Source organism: Clinocottus analis, unplaced genomic scaffold, assembly GCF_023055335.1.
Source record: "Clinocottus analis isolate CAN_PGR_092001 unplaced genomic scaffold, fCliAna1.0.p SCAF_1, whole genome shotgun sequence".
Taxonomy (NCBI): Eukaryota; Metazoa; Chordata; class Actinopteri; order Perciformes; family Cottidae; genus Clinocottus; species Clinocottus analis.
The window spans coordinates 10,954,283-10,979,720 of NW_027175820.1; the positions used below are offsets into that span (position 1 = coordinate 10,954,283).

The 25,438-nt window shown below is 40.6% G+C and overlaps 2 protein-coding genes across 10 annotated transcripts in view; one reads left to right on the forward strand and one right to left on the reverse strand.

Annotated features, from left to right (window-relative positions):
- Window positions 1-89: 89 nt before the first annotated feature.
- Window positions 90-9,706, reverse strand: spg7 (SPG7 matrix AAA peptidase subunit, paraplegin). 7 transcript variants are annotated; one of them, XM_068580291.1, is made up of 20 exons: window positions 9,566-9,706; window positions 8,868-8,935; window positions 7,160-7,234; window positions 6,856-7,055; window positions 6,214-6,316; window positions 6,043-6,132; window positions 5,695-5,936; window positions 5,450-5,589; window positions 5,206-5,308; window positions 4,986-5,111; window positions 4,718-4,880; window positions 4,141-4,314; window positions 3,928-4,052; window positions 3,026-3,128; window positions 2,727-2,837; window positions 2,533-2,648; window positions 2,286-2,442; window positions 1,418-1,581; window positions 1,177-1,254; window positions 90-1,029 (listed from the first exon to the last, which is right to left on the reverse strand). In XM_068580291.1, exons 4-20 carry the CDS (start codon window positions 7,048-7,050, stop codon window positions 826-828), a joined length of 2,394 nt encoding a protein of 797 aa, XP_068436392.1. In that variant the 5' UTR covers window positions 7,051-7,055; window positions 7,160-7,234; window positions 8,868-8,935; window positions 9,566-9,706; the 3' UTR covers window positions 90-825. The 7 variants fall into 7 exon arrangements, 6 of the variants coding, with proteins under 6 accessions (XP_068436392.1, XP_068436360.1, XP_068436401.1 ...); XR_011077668.1 differs by lacking the exons at window positions 8,868-8,935; window positions 9,566-9,706 and adding an exon at window positions 7,327-8,857 and having other exon boundaries at window positions 90-321; window positions 372-1,029; window positions 6,856-7,234; XM_068580259.1 differs by having other exon boundaries at window positions 6,856-7,234.
- A 746-nt stretch (window positions 9,707-10,452) lies between these two features.
- ankrd11 (ankyrin repeat domain 11) overlaps window positions 10,453-25,438 on the forward strand; it is a 103,906-nt gene continuing 88,920 nt past the window's right edge. For all 3 annotated transcript variants that reach the window (XM_068580344.1, XM_068580360.1, XM_068580352.1), the window contains exon 1: window positions 10,453-10,907. The gene's annotated coding sequence lies outside the window, so the exon portion shown is untranslated. The remainder of the gene's footprint in view (window positions 10,908-25,438) is intronic.

Consider the following 25,438-nt stretch of genomic DNA (forward strand, 5'->3'; position numbering starts at 1 on the left):
GAATGTACTCAGCTGCCACTAAGGCTAAATGCGACAATAAAAGAAACACATTATATTTAAAAACTTTATTTAAATATTTAGCAACACCATCCATTGAGACTTTATAGTCACTTGTGGCAATAAAACAAATACATAGTCCAAAAGACTTAAAGAAAACAGTACTTCAAATCTGTATGTCTCGTGGTCAGGACGACCACGGCGTGTGGATTAATATCTGCGGCTTGAAAATCAACATGACAATAATGCAAACCTGGATGTGTTTCTGTACCCTGAATGGATGCGAATATATTTGGTGCAACTTCTCAGTATAGAATGAAATGACTTCTAAGGGGCTAGCAGTTGCTCTGCTATGTCATTTACAAATGTGACACATTCTAAGAGTAACACGTCGATCCAAACCTGTATATGCTGCAGTTATGTTTGCATAAAAATGATCTCACATCATTTTCAGGTATTACTGCACAGAGAATGTACCTGTTGATTGCACACAGTAAATAGAGACATCCCGTTTGAACAGACCTGTTTGCATGATAATATGGCAGTGCAGCAAACACACTAATGATGGAATTCCTCTCAGAGTAGTCATGTTTAAAGTTGCACTTTGTTATTTAGGCCCGTTTCAGATTATCTAAATGGGTCAACTAGCTGGAAAAAGAAGTGCATTTGCACAAAACATCTGCATGGAAATGTTGCAGATTTCACTTTCAGGCATATAAAGCTCCAAAATGAGGAATCAAAGCCCGGTTGTATTAAATGCACCCAGCGCCCGATCACCTTCACAAAATGCTGCAGTCAGAGAGGAATTTTGAGAGGTTCATTTTAAGGTCAGACCAGCAGTGGATTTACATCGTCTTCTGCGTGTTTACGGGGAGGCGGTTGAGGCTCTTCTCCCGTGTCTTGCTTGTCCCTCTGCGCCTCCAACCAGCTCTGCGGGAGGATCAACTTCTTAGGCCCGTGGAGGGGAGGACCCAGCAAGGCTTCAATGTCATCGTAGTTCACCACCTCTTGTTCCAACAGTGCATTGGCCATCTGGAAAAACAGATCCCAACAAGTTAAGATTCATTACAAATGAACACAAAAGCAAAAAAAGGTAACACAGAAGATCTGTGCTCAATGATGAAAAAAAGCCAGGGTCTAAACACACAAAATGTATGATCAAAGAAGGGAGCAATTGACCAGTGTCAGCTTGTCTCTGTTGTCCTGCAGCAGCTTCTCTGTGTGCCTGTAAGCACGCGCTATCAACAGCTTGGCCTCCTGAAAGAACAACAAGTGCCGTCAAATCTATAATTAATTATGACGTGAAACAACATTCGCTGTGTCGGAGGCAAGGTGAACAGGGAGACTTCAAGGTGATAACCAAAACTCATTATATCAACATGGGGGAGAACAGAAGAATGATCCAATATTAAAACCCCACGTGGTCCATCTGCTGCTGCAGGCCCTGGCTGAAGGGACGGCGCCCGACGCCACCTTGCGGCTCTGCGTCTGGGAATGAGACTTGGCCAACGCTGTCACACATGCCATACTGCTTCACCATGGAGTAGGCCACACGCGTCACCTTACGCAAGTCATCCTGAGCTCCTGGGGACACAGAGTGGGGATACTTCAATCACGGTTTTTAACTGGCACAGGAGTGGAAAGGATTTGGACGTTACGCAGTTTACTTTTTTAGATACTTGGCAGAAATTCATGCACTGAAAAACAGCAACAACACATTTTTCCTAAGAGTCTAACCCTAAATTTGATTTTTTTTTTTAAAAATTTCAAATGGCTGAGGAGGTTGCTGGCATGGATGCTCTTTGTGTTGAGAAAATAAGAATCCCCTAAAGCTCACATAATTGAGAGAGGAGCTTGTTGTCAGTGTGTTGGCTGACAGTGCACTTATGATTTCAGTTTTGGCTTTAATTATTGCTTTATAATCTTATTTTTATAACTGGGTGGAAACCGACCATAACACAAAAGGTCATAATTTCAAACAAAGCATTTATAATTTAGTAAAACCTTTTTTTTTTAATTTTGTTGAAATAGAGGTTCTTGACAAAGTCAAAAAGCCTTAATGCAATAAACACATTTTATGTGGTTCTTTTGCGCCTTTAAAAACTAAAACGGGTCGATGCCGACCCTAACACAAGAGGAAGGTTAAGTTTAAAGTAGTAGTAAAGTAGTAGTTTCCTCATAATTAAAACTAAAAAAATATAATAATTTGTTAAGATTAATGCAGGGCTAGGAATCTTAAAGTGGTTATTTGAAAGAAATCAGCTGAATATACAATAGATGGGGTATACCTGTTGTAACCTTGTTAAAGGTGATCGCCTCAGCAGCTCTTCCTCCCAGGGCCATACACATCCGCTCAAATAGCTGCTCCTTGCTGAACAGAAACTGGTTACGAGGTAATATTTGGGTAAATCCCAGAGAAGCATTAGTGCGCGGGGCAATGGACACCTAAAAAACACAACACACAATTTAAAGATTTCAACAAAAGGTCCTGCTGTGACTTTACAAATGACCAGAACCACTCGACTCAGCCGCTACCTTCAAGACTGCCTCTGTGTGCTCAAGAAGCCATCCCACTAACACATGTCCAGACTCATGAAAGGCGACTATTCTCTGCTCCTCTTTGGACAGGATCTTACTCTTCTTTACACTCCCTGAAGACAGACACACACACGTCAGATTTCGCCACAGTGGCGTATTTTCCCCACAATACAGTATTTGCATTGTTGTACCTGCTATTAGCCTCTCCACTGCATACTCAAAGTTAAAGGTGTCGATGGACTTGTGCCCTTCCCTGGCAGCATGCAGGGCGGCTTCGTTACAAATGTTTGCTATATCTGCACCTACAGAGACAAAGTCATTTGGAAATAGAGATTTCATAACCACCATATGGAAATGACATTCCAGTGTACATCAATGCGTTTTGTTGTGACTTTGTAATACGTTTCATGTTTGTTGATCGAGAGCTTATGTGTATTCATGGACGCATGTTGTGATATTGTTATGGCCACGTATAAATATGCATATATACCACTGAAGCCCGGGGAGAGCTCGGCCAGACGCTGAGAGTAGAAATTAGCTGGTTGGGTCAGCTTCAGGATCTTCAGATGTTGCTCAAAGATTTCCTTCCTCTCCTGAGAAACAGAGATTCAAATAAAATTAGATTCAATCCTAAACAGTTTGTCTTTAACTCCCACACAGTTAACATGGTTTAGCTGGCTAAATATCATGTTTGTTTTGCTTGATAATGTACACTGCCTCGCTAAAAAAAAAAAAAAAGGTGGCCACCTGGATTTAACTACTACTGCCTACTGTACAAGCCTGTGGGGGCAGTGCTATGATCTGGGGTTGCTGCAGTTGGTCAGGTCTAGGTTCACCAACGACCAGGTTCACCAACAACCAGGTTATTCCATCAATGGATTTTTTTCTTCCCTGATGGCACGGGCATGTTCCAAGATGACAATGCCAGGATTCGTCGGGCTCAAATTGTGAAAGAGTGGTTCAAGGAGCATGAGACATCATTTTCAAACATGGAGTCCAGACCTTAACCCCATTGAGAATCTTTGAGATGTGCTGGAGAAGGCTTTAGGCAGCAGTCAGACTCTACCATCATCAATACAAGACCTTGGTGAAAAATTAATGCAACACTGGATGGAAATAAATCTTGTGACATGCAAAAGCTTATGGAAACAATGCCACAGCGAATGCGTGCCGTAATCAAAGCTAAAGGCGGTTTAACGAAATTTTAGTGTGTGTGACTTTTTTTTGGCCAGTCAGTGTAATAAAACAACTTGATATGAAACCAATTTGTGGGAAAAGTGCTGCTGCAATTTTTTAAAATATATTCTTAAAACAGCAAAAAAAATTGGCTTCTTTATTGTACAACTAAAGTTAAGTGAATTCTAATTAAGATTGCTGGCGGCTCAAGACTACCTGCAGAGTGGGCAGATCTATGAAGATGTGCCTGTCCAGTCTGCCGGGTCTCATGAGAGCATTGTCTAAGATATCGGCTCTGTTAGTGGAAGCGAGGACAATGACGTGGTCCGTTGTTCCCATTCCTGCAAGAGACACAGCAAATGTTTCATCATTTAGTCGTCATTGCCTCTGATGACGGCAAACTGCTCTGAAATCCCACGTGTCACTCACCATCCATCTCCACCAGCAGCTGGTTGAGGGTCTGCTCCTCTTCAGTGTTGGAGAACCCTGACATGTTGGTGGAGCGCTTCTTCCCCACAGCGTCGATCTCGTCGATGTAGACAATGCAGGGCGCTCTGCTTCGAGCCTCCTTGAACAGACTCCTTACCCGAGCGGCACCCAGGCCTACACGCCAAAAAACGCAAGTCACGCAAAGATAAAAAAAAAAAAAAAACAGAAGGCTGCCATGTAAAGCTGCGCAATGTAGCCTGAAATTAAAGTCACAATATATTTTTAAAAATTCCAATAATTTTCTCTCTTTAGTTTGGTCTGGTTTTGAAACGATAACTACACAAACTGATTTTGATAAAGAATGACGTGTACAATGACCAAGAACCCAGAAAAGTCAGAATACTTTCATGAACAACAGAACATTTCAGCACTGTAACACAGGCACAGACATTCAATCTGTATCCCAATGTTATCATTAACCACCATATCTACTCTCGAATCGAATATCAGCATATATGTCTGAGGGTAAGTCAACTGTCTTAAAGCCGTAATAATTGCTGGTGCTGTCTCTACATACCTCCAATGACCTCCACAAACTCAGAGCCAGCCATTGCCAGAAAAGGCACTTGGGCCTCAGTGGCTACAGCCTTAGCAAGCAGCGTCTTCCCACAGCCTGGAGGCCCAAGCAGCAATGACCCTTTGGGGACCTTGGCTCCCAGCTGGAGGTACCGTTCTGGATTCTGACATTTCATAACATCAAAGTAATGGACAATGGGAAATTTAAAGTTTTACTCATTTGAGATTGGAATGGTAGAAACAAAGATGTTGTGAATGTGGTTTCTTACCTTGAGGTAGTCCACAAATTCCTTTATTTCCATCTTAGCCTCATGCAGGCCTGCCACATCCTTGAAACTCACACCTTTGCCGGACTTGCCGTCCACAATGGTGAACTTGGCCATCTTCAGCTGGTTCTGTTAAATCCATTTTAATACACAATGACTACACAAACGATATCAGTAAAACCTACTGGTGCCCGGGCCAAATGTATTATGTAGTTTCACTCACAAAAGCACTGAAGCCGCCTTCTTTACCACCCATGCCTGCTAGTCGAAAGACGTACCAGAGAATAGCCACGCCAATAGCAGCCATGCCCAGAGCATAAACGGCACTGAAAAGAGAACAGATGAAAAACTGTGGTGGACGAAAGCTTTTTCCGTGTATATACGGTAAAAGTGTCCTTTAAATTGCTCATTGAACCCCGTAAAGGGGTTCATTTTAGAGTAGGAGCTGAGAAGGTTCACGTTCTTACTTCCCAAAAAATCCAGTGCGTTTGTACGACACCTGTATCCTGTCCGTAGGCTCAATATGCAGCTCTTCTTCTGCAGCTCTCAGCTTCTCCTCAAATTTGTCAATGTTGGCAACCTGAATTCTGTACATGAGCGCCAGTCTCTGCAAAACAGGAAACATGGCAGGAAATGAGAGAGTTAGTGTGCACATCTGCTGGAACACTTCTGATGCTCATTTTGCGTTTGCATTAAATCCTGCCCCACATACAGGCCTTCCGGAGATGACAGCTCCACCATGAAGGTAGATTTCGACAATGTCACTCTCAGGAACAACCTGCACGCGTGACACCTCTCCCTTGGCCAGCATCTCGTTGACAAAGTCATTCCAGGAGATGTTGCCACCGCTGGTATTGATGGAGTTCAGCACGCTCATGACAATTGCCATGATGAAGAGAATCCGCAGGCGCTCCCGGTACATCTGTTCCTCCTGCTCGCGACGTTTCTTATCCTCTGAAAAGGATAAGAAAGGAGGAGCATAAAAAGAATCAGAGAAAGGAATTAAGATCACAGCCTTATGTGGGACAGTTATTAAACGGTTAAGCAACGTATCACTTACCTTCATCTTCCTCTGGAATTTTCCCCTTCGGACCACTATTTTTATCTTTCTCTTGTTTGGATTGAGATGTACTGAAAAAGTTTATTGACCCTACAAATCAGAAATAGTCAAATGTAAGCAAAATGAAATATTTTTAGTAAAAGTACTAAGGATGATAAACTGTGCGTTTACCTAATAGATTTACCAAACTGACAGGGTTCCTCAGCAGGTCGTTTCTGATTAACTCTTTGCTAATTCCCACCATGCCAGGACCCAAGGGTCTGTGGAGGAGACTCTAAAATGCAAACGTTGAAACATTTTTTTTTTTTGGTAAGACAAAATATCAGCGAGAATTCAGAGTGGAAGAAAAAAAAACAGTTCGTGTAGTGAAGTAGATGTAGTAAAGCATGATGAAATTTCAAATAAAAAAAAGGGACTTCCACAGTTGAATCACACTTCTTAAAAACATCCGGGCGCAAGTCTGAGAAATATATCCAAAGGACCTCACGATGAATTTGAAAGCAGAGGGGTTATCTTAAACTTGTTGTAATTAGTGCCATTGACTGTCATCGTCAGTTTACCTCTAAAGTTGATGATATAATTTAGAGCTCATGGAGACAGTGTCTGAATATACTTGTAAACGGATATTACTGATGGAAATCACTGAGATTTCTATTTTAAATCCTGCTGAAGAAAGTGGGAGCTCATTGTTTGTCCCTCATAATGTAATATACATTATTATCATAATGTAATATACATTATGAGGGTAAGGGGTCTCGTGGAGAGGCCACCGGAACAAGGATCACGCTTACATGATGGTGTGTTTCCACTTACCTGGATGAGTTTCTGTGGCCGACCTGTGAGTGCTTGTTCTGCAGCCGGGCAGGGCATCTTTCTGACATGGTCACCATCGCTGGATATTCTCTCGTGCGTTGATACGCGAAGTTTTTGCCTCGACAGAGTCCACAATAAACCCGCACTGTATTTTCTACATAGTCCAGTACGATGATACAGCAACAAAGCCGACATGGCGTCTGTTATCGCAAAAATGATGTGACGTTGTATTACCTGAACAACTTCAATCCCATAGCTGTCAGTGTGTTCACCCCCCAAAGCAGCTGAGAGCTAACTAGCTTACTCTGTTATTCAACTGTGCAGCCGCACAAAGATGTCAGCTCAAGATCAACACTGCAACTCTCCGCTCCCGGACCTCCTGCAAGCGGAAAGAAAAGGAAAATAAACGACACGTATTTACTGTGAATTGGATTTGATCTGTATTGTCTATTTATCAAAGTTGTAACATACTGTTTCATCTGTGCTGAATAGTAAACAGTGTCGTTTTACACATTTTGTTGGTTTTGGAAGCGTCTTTGCCTCGAACTTTGAACTCCAACCTCTCTCGTTGTTCTTCAAGGACCTACTCGCTGCGCAGACATTTGCGCAGGGCTTTTGCAAGAAACGACTTCCGGTTCCGATCTTTAGACTACTTGTAGTTTACAGATCACGTTTGGATTTATTCATATGTGATTATAAATATATATTTATGTAGAAATGTGTGTGTAGCTGCGTCCTTTGTTTTTATCTTTGCCTGTGAAATACATTACTGGTTTAGATATGTTTTATAAATTCAATTTTGTATTATAAACCTCACAAAATATGTTTTCATATTAAACCTGAAAATAATAGTCAACAATCGAGTCAAGTAGTACAACTACACCTAAAATAAAGATTTTCTGCAACACGTGTTGTTTGCCGTCAGATCGAAGAGCCAATAAGCTCTCTGATGTGGCGACAGCCAGGCGTTTCCCAACATGCACAGGGCCAGCCAGTAGGCGGACAGTTGCTGCAACGCCAGGCTGGCCCAATCCCAATCTCCACGGACTATCGGATTTTGAGGCGCGCTCCCGCGAAGTCCTTGAGGGTTTAGGGGTGTCCCAGTGTTACATCGTGGAGTGCCTTAGGGCTCTGTGGCAGACATGTGTCAAAGTTCCCATATGTAATGCACATATGTAAGTAGACATACATTTATAGTTACACTACATAGCTGTCGCTATTCTATCAAAGTAACTCATATAGACAATAAAACCTATTTTGGTTGTCAAAACAATAGCTCGGAAATTTTGAAAACAATAGTTTTTTAACCTGTGCAAACTGTGTTTAGTCCAGCATATATATACACACACTATGAAACCTCAGTGAAGTATTAATTCAGACTGTTGAGTTCAAATTACGTTACTTTGTGAAAAGGAAAAAAAGAAAGACAAGACAGCAAGTCCTACATTGCACCCCCAGTAAGCCAGTGCAGGCTGCTGATTGTTTTAAGATGAAACACCTGTGAAAGGAAGGTCACAGCAAAACATTTCAGTTGAGACAGACAGAATAGCAGTCAACTAGTGGTACAACCAAAGAAGACAAAAGATTATTATTATTTTTTTTTATGTTTGAGGCTCTGTAAATATACTTTTCCCAAGAGTTCCAGGAAGTGACTAATGCAGATGTGACCTCGTAGTGTTTGATTGCCAGTGTAGTCACTGGCAAGCAAACAATTTTACTGTACCAATTATGAGATATTTCAAAGTAAAAGTCAGAAATGCTTAGCGAAAACAAGTCATTTTGGAATGTTTGAGGCGCTGTAAAAAATACTGTTCCCAAGAGTTCCAGCGAATGACTGGTGCAGTTGTGTTCAGGACGTCGCAGACTTTCACTACACTGGCAATAGATTTTACTGCACTAATTAGGAGAAATGAAAAGTAAAAAAGTTATACATTTTTAGCGATAAACAATTTTTTAAACACGCTCCGCTGCTGCTTCCCAACATGCATTCGTGTCACTGGGTTCATCATTACCGTAATGTACCGTATACCAATGGAAAGCTCCGCTTCTCTGCGTTCAGAATCCGTTGAATTTATCAAGCCTTTTGTTTTCAAACAGCACAAAAAAAGGTTATTAACAATTATTAATCAATGTTTATAAAGCATAACATGTACCAAAAAAATGCAATGTTTGTGTCAAGTACAATATTTGTGTTTCTCAGAGCATACCAGAAACAATCACACCACAAGCTCCAACAACAAAAAAAGAATATTGACCTTAATGAAAAAGCCATTAAACGGCGTAAAAACCCTTCCTGTTTATTAACAAAGAACATCTTATTTTGAAAACCGGATGTCGTGTCACGCGTATCTTTCCTCAAAATTTGTAAAAACCCCGAGCTCGCTCCTGATCTGGGTCGTTTGAATGAGTTTACCGTGAAGGCTAGTATACAGGTGCATTGAGATTTCAGTGTCTGCTGATTTGACTACGGAAATCCGCGTGTCTGCTGAGTTAAACGCAGTTCATCCAGCAGAGTGCGCTCGTAGTTCATTGAGTAGACCTTGGTCCAGTTAAGTTCAGCCTATGAACACTTATGTTGACGGCTCTAAAATGCAACTTGTACAAACCGATCACATGTTTGAGATCACGGGACGATGTGCATAAAAGGACCACCAGAGCTATTTTGTGTTGCAAATAATCACCATGATAACCGGTGTTAATGTTGACTCACCATTTACTCCAGTCGGTCAAAGGCTGTACGAGTCTTTCGTCATAGGAATGAATGGTGCAGATTGCTGCCCCTCAGCTCCATTATTACTGTTGTAAAGTGTCACGGCAGTCGTGGGAAGCGACGTATACGGGTCAGTTTGAGTGACATCTAACTAAAACCAATCAGAGTATATATATTTTCTTTGAGCCAATGGGAGTCTTCGTTTCATCCACTTGCGTTGCATTTTAGCCATGGGTGCGTTCAGTTTGCTCACCAGCGCAATGCGTTTTCAATGCCAACGATGTTTTTCTCAGCCATAACCTGCGTTTGAGGTCTGACCATCGACTGTACGTAAGAAGGGTCAATCACAAAACAACGAGAAAAAACCTAGAGATTATCATCATCAGAAACATAACAATGTGCAGTGAAGAATATCTGTGGCATTGACGAGAATTGAGTTAAGCATTAGAAAGCATTTGTCAATACCGGAGTTAACGGCTCTAGAAAATGCTTTCATATTATCAGTGTGCGTGTCACAGTACACAACTGTTGGATTTAAAATGACACGTGACGAATCTAAATACCCAAGTAATTAGTTGGAATAAACACACCTCCAGGTTTCAAGAAATGTTCAATTAAAATGTGTTTAAAACGAGTGCACCCAGTGCCTGTACTCCATTTCATTTTCTTGGTCTCCAGCTATATAATGGAGTGTGGTACCTTGCGTATGAAACTGTGAACTGCGGTCCACCACGTTGGAGCTGTGCTTGTATGTGTTCTGAAGCGCGAGAAGGGTGCTGAGTGGATCCAAAATGGCGTCTGTTTCACTTGTAGGGAATCTGACCCGCCCACAACGCCATGACCAATCAGAACGCTCGTTTCATCCACAAACCGTTTCCGTCCCCAGCGTCCACACACTGAAGTCAAAGGCCGCTCGAATACCGCTCGAATGGGCTGGCGGAGAGGATTAAACCGTGACAAAATATGATCTTTTGATGGTTTACGTTCACCCAAACAAGCCTATCGTTGCACAAATGGAGTGTTAAAGGTTCGTAGTTTGCGGTGACGATTAAATAACAACGCTGTAAACGACTTTCCGTGGATATTTTAGTCTTTTTTTCCCCCTTTGGACTTGTGTTTGTTGGTCTACATGGTTTTAACAAGCTCGCGCTAGCTTCGATTCTGGTGAGCTGCTTTTTGAGCTGCGATGGTCGTCGCTACTTTATGCGGATGTCTCCTGGCCAGTCTGTACTGAACCAACGGCAACAAATGGGATCATCAAGCATCGGCCGAAAGCATCGCGGCGTAGACTAAACATTAAAGATTAAGATATCTACTTGAATCTGTGGAAATTCAGACGCAGGTAAGTCGCATTTTGATCTGGTCTTGCGCAGCTAAAGCGTTAACAACAACACAACCTACTCCTGCCTCCGTGGTTAATTAACTCGGGTTGATTTGTGTTGCGACAAAGGTTAACTTGCAATATGTTACTTAGGATTTAAAAGCATGTAATGTGTGCTTCTTAGTTGCATGTAAAAAATACTATTTACTGGATATATACATTTTGTAGTGCGTTGCTCTGCTTCTTGAATGTATCCCTCCTATGGTTAGGCATAACGTTAGCTGTGTTACAATGTTATGGATTTAATCAACAGATCTTACTAAAATTGTGTATTCCACATTGAGCTGACGTATGCTCTTAAGTTGTTTTTTAATGCATTTAATTCAGATGCAGTACGTTCAATAATGACATATGTGTGATGGGATTGGCCTTTGACAATGGTTGGTATTTTAAAATGTAATTGAAATGTTTTGAGTAAGCAGCTAGTGCTGCATACATTAATATCGCACATACACACCTGCCTAAATGTATACTAACGGACGAACAGAGGCTTTTGCATGTGTTTTTGGGAAGACTTGTCTTGGAGCCAAAATGGAATTTACTTGCACTACTCATCCAAAGTGTAATTTTAGGCTTAAATGTGTTTACATTTTCTAAAGATTACCACAAATGGGCACTTTTATTGTCCAAGACAACAAGTATCATTACATTTCTTAAGGGAGTGCAATAATAACATCCACAGTGTTTTCCGATTTGTTGCTTGTTATAATGATATGAGTTTTTTGGCAGTTGAGCTCGAGACATCTAAGTCTACCTGCTTTTCCAGTTAAGTGTTTACCCACAGCTTCATACATTCTAGTTATGAAGCACTAAGTCCTGTCCATTTGATAGCCAGTTCCAGCATTGAAGCAAAATGGATGTTTCAAGTCTATCTATAAGGAAAGCAAATCATTAGGTTGTCACAACTAAAACCCATGAAGCAAATGTGTGGGCTTTGTAGGGTTATTTAAAGTGCATTGTTTTGAATTTCCCAGAGGCTATTTGAGTTGATCAGGAAGTTTCTATAGTTAGTGGAATAACATTGGGTTGTTTGGATGGATAACTGTCACAATTACCTAACTTAGCTCACTGGCGTGCCTGTGTTTTTTTTTTGTTAAATAGCATGTAAAGGAGGGGCACAACATGTTGGGATTTGAGATGAGCTGTAGAGGAAATGGAATATGGAGGAGAAGCTCTCTACTTTGGTGCAGTACCAATGCTGAGGAAAACACTGCAGTGCCGCTGGTGGTGTTTTCCACCAAGATACTGAGAGTGTTTTAGCTTGTTGGGGCGTTCATGTTGACTACACTGCAGAGGCAGTGATGCATATCTGTGTCTCCCTGGAGCTTGCGTAGGTCCTATTTCTCTGTTCTATAGTTAAAATGGTAACACGTGCCCTTTTCTTTTACAGTGAATACAAGGACGTGCGAGATTTAAGAAGTATAAGAAAGGTGTCTAAAATACATTAGGTGGTATCACTGATGTGTTTACGTTGTACATGCAAGAGTGACGCACACAGGACACACAACTGTGATCTCATTAAAACTGAAGTCTCTAACACATGAGGTGTAATCGTAATCGTATCATTGGGTCTATCAATCAATTTAATAGTTTTTGTTTGTTCTTTGACATTAAATACTGTCCACACATTGTTTTCACAGGCATTTGTACAGTATTCCTTTCGATTTTGGCATTCCGTCTAAATCCGATGTTTATGCTGATGTTTATAGTTGATGCAGAATATTTATTCCATCCAGCCAATAGTAATGATCAGTCGTGGTATTGAGATATTTTACAAGTCAAAACAGCTTAAAGTGGAGATAATTGCCAAGCTACTTGGGACTCCTGAGCTGTGCGTCCCATCAGGTTCCCATTAGCGATGGCTAGATTTTGACCCCGTTCCTATAAGTACTACCAAAAAATGAAACTATGCTCTGCTTGCCACAGGAAATGGAGTTCTGCTGGGGTCAGAAAGATTATGTGCTGTGATTGTAGCTTGAGGTTACACATTTTGTGCAATAGAAAGGCATGCAGTGTTTCTATGTTACTGCTCCTCTACTGGTTTACAGTGGCTATTGTGTCTCTCAACCCTTTAGACTCCATTAGTAGTTGTTTTAACCAGATGCAGGAGATCTGCTGACCCGTTCTTACCACATCAGTTTGTCAACCTCGGGGTTTGCCTATCAGCCCATTGTGACGGTGCTGTGAACAAAGTGTTGTGGTAAACATGTGCTCTGTTTCTCCTCCTCAATCCCTTTTTAAAGGTGCCTATGTCATTTGTGTTTAGTATAACACATGTTTTGTGACTGACGATAAGACTGAGTTGAAGATGAACACAACTAAGCCCTTGCATCATGGCAAAAGACAAAAGTGAAAACGAGAGAAAAATGCGTTCTTGGTTGCTGTGTTTGGGTGGCTCGACAGTAACGGTTGCATAACATTGTGCACCAGTGTTATTGGTGCACTTGGACCCAAATGAATGAACAAATTACATCAAAACCTAAAAAAGCATATTATTTTAAACTACAAAATGTCTTGTAGGTTGTGTTTTTTGCCTTTTTGTAATTTACTTAACCCCTCTGCAAATGTATCCAAGTTGTCACTGTCTGTTTTTTATTTAGTCTTTTTAGTGAAACCAGTCACGTTCTTCGTGAAATCCGTCTTATGTTTATATAACCTTTGATGTATTTTTGGTAACATTGTCATTCTAAGTTGCACTTCTGTTCGATGCAACGAATCTGTTCAATGTTGTGTTCCTTTTAAATTCATTGATATTCAAAATTGAATCTTTTCCTACTGAATTGTCCACCACATCACAAGACACTCTTTCTGGTGACAAAATGTGCTTGATTCTTAATACACTGAATTCAGAATTATTGTTATTATTTTTTAAATCGGTAATTGAATTTGGAAGAAGAAAAATCGACACTAGAGTTGCATAGTGTGACCTGGCATAATTACTACAATAACTGTTTTAAAGAGGAATGTTTTAACCAAGACATTCAAAAGTAATTTATATTTCAGTCGTTTGTTATTGAATTTAGTTTTAGTAAAAATGTGTTTACTTTGTAGATTTTTTTGCTTGACAGTTAATGACATAATTTTGCGGATATCAGTTCCTGAGCATTCATAGTTTTCATATCATTTGAAAATTGTAAACCTAATTCTGTCTGCCAGAGACATGATATGAACCTTATGGTTAATGGGTAGTTGAGGTTAAAAACAAATTATCAGCTGTACTCGTGTTATTTGACATGTAAACAAACATCAGCAAGCCATTCATTGATCAGCACATCATTCCTCAACAAAAGGGTGATTATACCACCACACCAAATTATGTTCTCAAATGTAATACTTACAGAAGTTATTTTTCTAAATAAGCGACGTCTTGTTGTTCCTTTTTTTTTTCTTCCAAAAAAGAGGTCCAAATTGTCATGGCCTAATTGCTTCTTAAGTTACCATATGGCCGGTTGCTGACGAGCTGTGTAGCATTTAAATGACTACATTTTGCCAGTGTAGTTTTCGGTCACTTTACACAAATTGCACTGAGGTTGTATTACAACACTTCCTGCAAACTTTACAGAGAACAGTTTGGGGAAAACCGCATCGGTTGAACAGAATATGCTTTGAACTAGCTCAGCTGAAAACACAAAACCGATGTGGCGTTGCAGAATGAATCACGGTCATCTACAAATAGTATTTAATTTATCCAGTATTTGCACCATGTCTCTCTCTGTCAATAACATTTGTTCCATTACATGGCATGTTATTTGATGTATGCTTTTGGTCTTGTTGGAGTTCCTAAGTGGGAGCAGAAAAAACATTACATGACATTACATTGTCAATAAACCTTGTTTATTCATCAGTGGCCAGTAAAGGAAAACGTTTAGTTGCACTTTTTTCTGCTTCGGTACCCTGTAATAGGATTTGTTAAATGACAAGAAGATGCATAGGTGGCTGACCTGTTTTGCATTATATTTAGCAATGTCTTCTCTGAATATTGCTGAGAAACCTTCTTCTGGAGGGCCAATGCAGAAACAGCTGGTTATGCTTGGTGCAAGAGGGAAAAGAAGCCTTGAGCTGTAACTCCAGCACCCACTCTGCCTGCCCTCTGTTCATAAAGGCTTTCCCCTCCCCCTTTTGTGCTGAGTATGGTCCTTTTAGGTAAACAAGCATGGCTACTCCTGATTCTTGCCTCTCTTTGTCTGTCTCTGCCCTTCTCTCTCTCTCTCGCTCTCTCTCTCTCTCTCTCTCTCTCTCTCTCTCTCTCTCTCTCTCTCTCTGTCTCTGTCTCTGTCTTGGTTTCCCTCTTACTCCCCTCTCTTCCTCTCTGTTTGAGTTGTGTAAATCTTTTATAGCTGCTGTTCTACCAGCACAATCTCTGCGGATACTCAAATGGCATCTGAAGCCCTTTGAAATTCAGCCTAGTCCTTTGCCCCCTCCTCTACCCTCCATAGGAAAATGGAACAAAATGGCGGGGCCCCAATCCTGCTGTTTCCCCCAGGGACTCCAGAGCCTCATTTTGGGGTTTAAGAGGTCCTGGTGGTTGATGGCGTCTTTAACTCGTCTTAGGTTGTGCTTACTTGCTGGCCTTCCGCTGCACCACTCTTAATATTTTGTCTTCTCTGAGTCTCTTACTGGTGAAATCGAAAAGGTTTATATTCTGGCATGCTGCTTCTCCAGAAATGTGCTTTTTACAGACTTGGCTTTAATCTCTCTGATTGACGCCTGGAGAAAAAAAACATATTTTGTGCTTTTGTTTTTAAGTGAAACTCCATGAAGTGCTTAATTACATTTTTAGGTATGCAGGACATTTCACAACTTTGAACAGAAGTACTCCTGGAGTTAGATTAGTTTGCCATTCTGTGATAAATTGGCCTACATTACAATATGAGCTGACCAGCAGTTAAGCTAGTGTGCCATAATGATTAAAAGTTTTCAAAATTCTATATATGATTAATGATTATTTTGCTAGGTGAGTAAACCTAGCAACCTATGTTTATTTGAAAATTATATAGAGTGACACAAAAAAAACTGTGTGCTTGGTAGGGAGTTTGGGTTTGTACAGCTTAAATATCTGTGTTGATCCATAGGGTACTATTTTTATTATGCTTTTAGTTTCTCTCTGAATTAAGACAAATAGGGCTGCGTGATATATTGGTATTATGAGACTGAGATCGTCTTGGGTAGTGGCAATCTGAATACAACACAAGCGTTGTCTTTTTCTGCTTTTAAATGCTACATTACAGTGACATGATGTCATTTTCTTGATCTACCACGCAATTCTAACTGTTCCATTATTTGTCTTTACCAACTAAATCATTTTAACCACATTAGTGATTATTTATTTATATATATATATATATATATATATATATATATATATATATATATATATATATAAAATTGTCTCACGATGTGACTTCAACGGTTAATCTATCATGCTAATTGCTGACTATGAGTTGTTCCCTTGTACACATCATGTTCTTGGTTCTAATATTTCACATATCGGTCGTAGACATGCTACTATTGATATTCCAGATGGGTGACTCAAGGGTTTATCATCATGATAATAGGTACACGTAATAAAAAGTGAAAAGTCTTTGCTATAAAACACATCATTGCATTTTTGTATCTTGCCTGAGTAGGTTACGCTATTAGGCAAAGAGGTCTGGGCAGGCATGAATTAGGGGTGTTGCAAATCTAGAAACAACAGTCGGTGTTTTGATCGAATGTGCTGCTGAGCAGTAGGCTGCATGGGATGATGTATTATCTATACGTGGCATTGGAAATGTTCTGAGGTTAGTTGGCCAGTTCTGGGAGCTGATAGAAGAGACAGTCTGTGTGATGTGTCCCTCTGGGCTCGGCTGTTCTGGTCTGTTTAGTCTGCTGCTAAAAACACTGGGATAAAGCTTCCTCGGATTCACTTGCCTTTTCTGTTTTTTTCCTCCTCCTCAGGCTCTTTTTTTTGTTTTTAAAGGGTTTTCCAATCCAAAGCACGTTTCTTTTTTTGAAACCTCATAATAAGTGGTGTTATAAAACAGAACCTAGTGCACACATTACAGCAATATGTGTGAGGGTAAATGTGAAAGCTGTAACTTTTCTGATGCTATTTTTCTGTTGATGCTAGCTCATCGCTTATTGCACCTGTTTTTTATTGCGAGACTCAGGATTGTGGTTTTGACTGGAATTCAGACAGCTTTGTTTTGTCAATGTTCTAGCATTGCACATTCATATAATAGTATTGTTAATCGCTGTTGATCATACAGTATTGCTTTTACAGAACTGAAACAATATTGTTCTTCTTGAGCAGTCAAATTACCCTGCCCGAGTTTAACCCCCCGTTGCAGTTTCAGCTTGCTTTTTCGAACATAGCAGCTTGACAGGAGAATTGCGTCAAAGTTGTGGTAAATGCAATAAATGCAAAAGCAGTTTTGTGTTCCCTATCTCTGTAGAGATGGAATAGCATCTTGGTTTCCGTCCATAGCCAACCTTTGTCACTCTGAGATAAATATAATATGTCTGGGATTGATTGCTACTTCAAATTGCCTCATGCTTGACTACTGTTCTGTTCGGAGGCAACCATTTCATTTCAGCAGTTTTCTTTAAGCCCTGATTTGCCCAGCCGTCCTCATCATGTTGGGCGTAAACTATAAATGGAGACAAGGGGTAGGGGTGTTAGAACAAAGTGTTGTTGGGTGGGGGAGGGTAGAGGTGGTGTGGCCTGGCTGAATCTCAATCCCCAAGGCCCTTCAGCAGGGCTGGCCTTTTGATGGGCCAGCTGCAGCCATTCACCCACCCATTTACATTGAAATGCAACAACAGGAAGGGGGAGGGGAGGGCTGCAGGGAGATGGGCCTCTGCGCCTGTGCAGGTGGGATGTGAATGAAAAGCAAAGGCATACCTAAATACCAAAGAGATGAGGGCCGTCAGTCGGGGCCCATGCCCCTGTTCACCAATACATGCAGCCATACTTTGTTTTCCCCCCAGCATGCTGTGGGGCAGTATACTCAACACAAAAGATCTAAGTACCCTTTTTGACTGGTACATGCATTTCCCCCACTCAGCTCTTTTCTGTCTTTAGAGCTCGACTAGTGGCTATAAAGAGGTTGTGATTCATACCACTGTCTGTTTTAACAGCACTTAACTGTTAGACCTATTGTTGATGCTGCTTTTTGTACTGAACCGCCTTCATATTTTGTTGGTAATTGCCTTCAGACTTATGATTTACTTGTGTAAATTCTTTATTAAGGCATATTTTTTATGCCTGTATGTGTTGTGGATTGTCAAGGTATTGTACCCGGCTCGCTGTAATGGAGGTCATATTTTATTATTGGCTGGTGGAAGAAGTTTTGAAACTCGTTAGAGGCTTGAGACGTAAACTGTAGTTCAGACAAATGAAGCGAGTGTGTTATTTAACTAAGTTCATCCAACTTAGGACTGTTCTAGGATAACGTGGATGTCGTCAGAGGTGTGTGTGCTTATGATGGTGATTTGAGAGGCATTATGAAGGAATGTGTTGGAGCCTTGTTCTGATCGGGAGTAGCACTACATCAAAACTTAGCCGTTATTAATTTCAATGAGACCACAGTGTTGGCACCCCCAGCTGCTGCAAAATACAGAAAACTTGAATCTGGCTGAATCCTTGCCATAACCACAATATCATCCAGCAAAAATAATTTGGTTGGCCGGTCACATATTTTCACTCTCACAAGTAAACTTTGTAAAATAAAATAAAAAAATAAATAATAATAATAATAATAATAATAATAATAATAATAATAATAATTGTATTTATAGAGCACATTTCACAGACTAAGGTCACAAAGTGCTGTACAGTCAAAAAAAACAAAAACGGTAAAACACATTAATTAATGGAGCAGCCAAAACACATTAAAAACATAAAAAAACACATAAAAACAACTAAAAACAGGTAGAAGTAGATTAAAAACAGGTCGTAGGTACTTAAACAAACGCCAGCTTAAACAGAAACGTTTTTAGATGTTTTTTAAAAGACGTCACCGAATCAGCAAACCAAATTTGTACAGGTAACGCGTTCCACAGCTTAGGAGCTACTGCCTCAAAAGCTCGGTCACCACGGGTCTTGAAGCGAGTGTGTGGGACGGACAAAAGATTCAGCTGGTTGGACACGGGGTTGCGGGCTGTTGTGTATGGGCGGAGTAGTTCAGCCATATATGATGTAGTCTCACCATTGAGTGCTCTGTATGTGAGGGTGAGGATTTATAATGGATCCTGTGCTCTACGGGGAGCCAGTGAAAAGACCTGAGAATGGGAGTTATATGAAACCGTCTATTTGTCCTTGTTAGTATTCTGGCAGCAGCATTCTGGATTATTTGCAACCGGTTTATTGCAGATTTGCTGAGTTCGGGGAAAAGTGCGTTGCAGTAGTCAATACGTGAAGAGATAAAAGCGTGTATGACCATCTCTAATTCAGCCGCAGATAAAATAGATCTCAATTTGGAAATGTTTCGAAGGTGGAAGAAACAAGATTAAGACAGCTTCTTCACATGGGGGTCAAGTGACAGGGATTTATCAAAAATTACACCTAGATTACGCAGGTTAAGGGGGACAGCAGAAGAGAGAGGACCAATGCTCTGCTTAATCATAGGGACAGCATCATCAGGAGCAATAGAACTAAAACCTCCGATTTATTTTCATTTAGTTGAAGGCCATTTCCTGCTGTCCAGTCCTTTTGATGGCATTTACACAATCTGGCAGTTTGGTTAGACTGAAAGCCTCACTGGGTTTAAAGGAGACATAGAGTTGGATATCATCTGCATAGAGATGGTAAGCAACATTATAAGTTTTAATGATCTGTCCCTTAGGCAATAAATATAAAAAATAACAGGGGCCCCAGGACCGAGCCCTGCGGTACCCCACAAGACAGTGGAGAGATGTCTGATGCAAATTCTCCGACAGAGACAATAAAACTTCTATTTGCGAGGTAAGATGAAAACCACTCCAACACTGTGCCAGATATGCCCACCCAATCACGTAGCCTCTCAATCAGGATGTTATGGTCTACGGTGTCAAACGCAGAACTGAGGTCAAGGAGCACTAAAACAGAACAGTCACCTACGTCAGATGACAATAATAAGTCTTTTGAAACCCTCAGGAGAGCGGTTTCAGTCGAGTGCAGTTTGCGAAAACCTGACTGGAAATTGTCTAGTGTATTGTGCCACTCCAAATGGCATAGATCTACTGTTTACCTGTAATCATTAAAAATGTACACACCAACAAATATTCTTGCCTAAGCGCCAAGCTAAAATTAGGCTATGCACCAACTAGAATTGGTTTCCTTCGAGTGACCATTTGTTCCAGTAGTAACACTACAAGAATGCTAGTGAAAAAAAAATTGCACATTAGAATAAATAACTGGGTCGACCGAGGGGAGGTCAAGAGCATGAGAGGGTCTTTATAAGAGGCATGCCGTCTCTCTAACAGTAATGGCACTTTCAGGGTCGACAATGATACTTCCCCCACATGGATTACACATTTAAAAGAGGGTCAAATAAATATCACATTGGCCTAAGGGAGGTACGTGCTTATGAGTGTTTATCAGTATCTATATAGACTTTTGCTGTCCACGCTGAAACACCAAAATAATATTAAAATAATTACATTTCTTCTGATCGAAGATGGTATTTTATTGTGACCAATAGCTGACTCTTGTTAACTGACAATATTAATGCCTTGAACGCAGGGGTTTTGTGGTGTGAGTCTCTAACAAACCGCCCAGCTGCAATGATGGCAGCCACCCTGTTGCACGCATTGTCGAGGACACACAAAGATACTTTCCCAGTGAGTCTCTCCTGCATCAATTAGTTCAGCTGCGAGGATATCAGCTGTGGTTCTGACTGCCACAGTCTGTCAGGGTTTATGCCAGTATATCGCAAGCCCGGCGAACGTTTGCAGTTCTCTTGCCGAGAGAGACGGAGTGCGATTGTGTTAATGGTGAGTATTAGGTTAGTAATGTCATAGCTGAGAACGTAGCAGTGCAGTGAGTGCAAAGTTTATTTGTCAGTGTTGGAGTGCTGCAGGCACAATATATTTTTGTAGGCCAACAGGAAGTAGTTTGCGCTGGTTCCCCCGACAAAAATCCAATGGGATTTTTCCATTCGATTTAGGTAACTGTAAATAATAAACTGTGTGGTAAACAAAAGTTTCATACTTACTGAAAGATAATCTTTACAACTGAACATCACTTTTAGGGCTTTTGAAGGATGAATGCAATCTGCGGTAGTAACTTTGCGTACAAGTGGACAAGCCAAAGAAGTCTGAGTACTACCTGTTTCAAGTCTCAGTCGACCACTTGTTAGCAACCCTCTATAAAGACACATAAAAGCTTAAATGTTAGCTAGGCATAAAGTATCTAACCAACAACCCATAAAAAATGTTTTAAAAAGACTACAGCATTCTCTGAATGTTATAAGTCCTGAAGACCTAATCTAAGCTAGTCACCTGCTACCCTTTGATTGAAATTTAAAGGGGTTTGCTCTAGCGCACTTCATGTGATCTGACCTTTTTAAGATGAATCAGCTATTCTCCTTTCAGGTTTTCTTTATATTTTAATTAATTAATTACAGTAATCATGTTTTTTTATTATTATTAGATTGACAGTTAATTACTGACATCCCTACTACTTACTTTTTTAAAGTGGATCAACTCTTCTTTGAATAATTGATATGGCTACATTTCAGGTATGCTACCTGTCATCCGAGGCTGAAATTAGTTTCTGGGCTGCTGCATTGAAACCTATTTAATTACTATTTAATCCTCACAAAGATTTATGACAGCATAAACATGAAACCTTATCAACAAAAACATCTGTACTTTGTGATCAGCACTTTACTTGATCTTTAAAATGAACAACAAGAAACAGATGCAGCCAATTTTAACTCACCTATTTTTCTTGTTTTCTACACTGCTGTATCTTCTCAAACTCTTAGGAAGTCACTTGAGCAGCTGGACATTTTAATAGGCATTTTAACAGTTTTTGTGTTTTACAATTTTATGACAAACTAATTGGTCAGTGTTGATCTAAGAAAATAGTTAACAGCATAAACCAAAGTAAAAAACAACAGTTTGGCCCTGAATAACTTCAAATATAGTATTTTCTCCTCCTAAATCACAGAGAAGGCGAAGTAAATGTTGTAACTCTTTTTCTTGGTGCAGGAATAGGAATTAGCGAGCGTGTTTAACCAAAGCAGTCAGCAGGGAGTGGAAAATCTCATCTTCAGTCAGCCTGCACAGGGACTTTCCCTCCTGAATATGTGGCAACTCAGAGTCTTTCTTAAAGCTACAGGCTAATGTGTGCTTGGCCCTTATATTGAGGCCTGTGCATCCACATTGTCTCTGTGGGCCGACATTGTGACAACACTTCACCAAGTTATTTGTTTTACTGAGAAAGGAAGCCGTCTGACTGAGAAGTAGGAAAATAAGAGAACAGGAAACGTAGAAGACAGAGCCCATTAGGTTGGCCTAGAGCTACCAATAATCTTTCCAGCATTTCACTGTTTGTGTTTGCCAAGGCTTGGAATAGTCACAGGTCTGTGATTGGTTGACTAGAGTTAACCAGACACTGATCTTTGAAGCTCTTTTGATACCAGAACTGTGTGTGTGTGTGTGTGTGTGTGTGTGTGTGTGTGTGTGTGTGTGTGTGTGTGTGTGTGTGTGTGTGTGTGTGTGTGTGTGTGTGTGTGTGTGTGTGTGTGTGTGTGTGTGTGTGTGTGTGTCACTCATACTCCCTGCAGTGAATCTTTTTATAGAAACTGAAGGCAGCAGTGTAATCTCTGGCATGGATGTAGGACAGTCTTTTATTCCTCTTCATTACTTATGCAAAGCTAGTTCTCGCCGACAATCACTGCATGGCCTGTTTGAATGTACAGTTTTCATAGAAAAGGGAAAGCAGGTAAAGGATCATAGCAATGTCTTTGCATGTTTTTGCAAGTGCGACACATTTTGTTTACCGTTTTACCCTGTGCTCGTCTGTCATCACAAAATCTGATCCTGGAGACACTTTGTGTAGCAGGAACTACCACAGAAGCAGTTTGGAGTATTTTGCCAGATGTTTATTTTTCTGTCTGTCTGTGGACAGATTTTGTGACCGCAATAGCGTCACCACAATGCAAGATGCTTAACTAAACTAAAAACAAATATGCAGTTAAGATCGACATGAATCAAAATGAATGGTGTCAGATTAAAGGCGACTGAAGTATGGAGGTGTAGGAAGTGGCGATTGGGCCACTGGCTGGAGTAGACATATCAAGGTAATGAGGTATTACAACCTTGTTGCTGTTGGCTATACTGTATCATTTTCAGTAAATATCACACTTGTGCTGGGAGGAAATGTGGACATCTGAGACCTGAGAGTCAGTGGCCAATAAGTGTTGCATTCATGGTGTTTTGAAAACCACACATGGAAGGCAGGTAGGTACATTGGTGTCAAGAAAACAGCATCAGGAATCGGATGGCTTCCATCACACACGGCATCCTTTTTGTAGCCAGCTCTTGGATATTAGAGATGCACTGTTTATTTGTCTGGGAAAACCACTGAAAAACAATTGTATCCAATTCTAGATCATTGGCCCATTGGCACCTTTACCTGATCTAGTCAGTGTTTGACCAATATCAGGTGTTTCTCTATATCTCAATTCACACCTTATTTATCTGACGCTATATTTTGTTCAATACCTCATTACGCGTTGATCGGTTCAGATTTGACAATATTGTCTGTTTTTGTGGGCCATGTAGCAACATGTGTTCCCTTGCTGTAGGGTCCAAAATTTAAATCTATTTAAAGTTTCAGCTGTTCTATTATGAATGTTTTTCCTATTTAATAATTTAATAATGAGGAGCTATACTTGAAGTGTTTAATTTATAGAGCTAACGGACGTGGGTCCATCAACATAAAAAGAAGGGCAACTGTTCCTCGCACTTTTGCATTACACGTTCACACACACTCACTTTACTCAATTGTAACATATCCATTAAAAAAACGTCATATGACCCGATGTGATTCTTGGACAGATCAGATAGTCTGCAGAACTCTGCCCTGTGGTGCGCTGTTATGTTACTCTCTCACACACTTGGTATAACTCCCAACTCATTTTTTTCCACCCCCATAAACGCTGTCCTCTCACTTCTGCTTCCACTTTCTCTCAACCACATTTGTCTTTCCATCTTAGAGCCCAGCAGTACACTAGCATACTTGCATGCTCATCTCCCTTCAATCTCTGATAGTCTCCTCCCCATCTCCAACTCTATGCAGTAGCCCTGGTTCCTCAGGAAACACTGCTCGCAGGAAGCTAAGGGCGTTGTACGGTTGCTTTGTTTCCTCCTTTGACAAAAGTCTAAGTCAACTATTCGCACCAACAGCCATGGTGTTTTTCTGCGTCTTGTGTAATGTCATTGAGAATATTTTACTTGGCATGGCTTCTCTGTTGTCTGATGCAAGGAGTTTTCTCTGGTGTGTGTCTGTGTGTGTGTGTGTCCTGTGCATTTTTAGTCAGTTGTGTGTCTCAGCAATAGATATGCCTCTATTTCTACAATCGTGCGGAACATCAGCTTTTCTTTTGCTGAGAGCGAGAATGCTCTTAACTGTCTTTCTCTTGTTTGTTTTTTTGTCATTTAAAGGCAGTTTTCCAGTATATTCAATGGGTAGATATTTGTGTCACATGAGGGCAGAAAGTAGTATTGTGTTGGACCAAAATGTACATGATTTCTTGATGTGTACTCGCATGCCAAACTCATCTTGTGACATAATGCTACCACTGCTGCGCTTGTGTAAATTGCATTTAAAATATATACTTAGGTATTTGTATCGAATGGCTACTCTCCTCTATGGTTCTACCCTTGTGTGCACACAGTTGCAGTCATGCCTCACCAGAAGGAAGTGGAGAGTTGTCTCTTGATTATTTTTATCTGAGGTCAAAGCCCTCTGCAGCAAACCTTTTGTGGGATTTTCTTTTTTGTTTTGTTTTAACATAGTCAACACTCGTACTGCGTGGGTGTATTTATGTTTATGGTATACAACACTCATTGACAATTGGTGTTAACGATTGTAGCTCACGTACACTCGACCTAAGATAGTGTTCTCATCGGTTGTCCTTGACCACTCTTTTGAGGGTTTTATTGTATAAGTATGCATGCACAGCCACAGACTGATGTTGCAATTTCCCCACTCTGGCGTTTAGACAGCAATCCAACGATGCTGAAGTAAGAAATCTCTGAGAGGAACTTAGGAATTTTTGTGCCTGGCTCAAGCCTGTCAAAAAGGTGACAAGGGACACTGACGGTCAAGCCCAGCAGAATACAAGAAAGCTCTGAAAGGGCTCCTTGTCAAGGTGACGGCGGCATCGTGCATGATGTGCGTGCAGTTGCTCATGCATGAAGCTATCACACTTACACCGTGGATCCATAGTGTAGAGCAGGGGTGCCCACACTTTTTTGGCTCGCGAGCTATTTTTGAAATGACCAAGTCAAAAAGATCT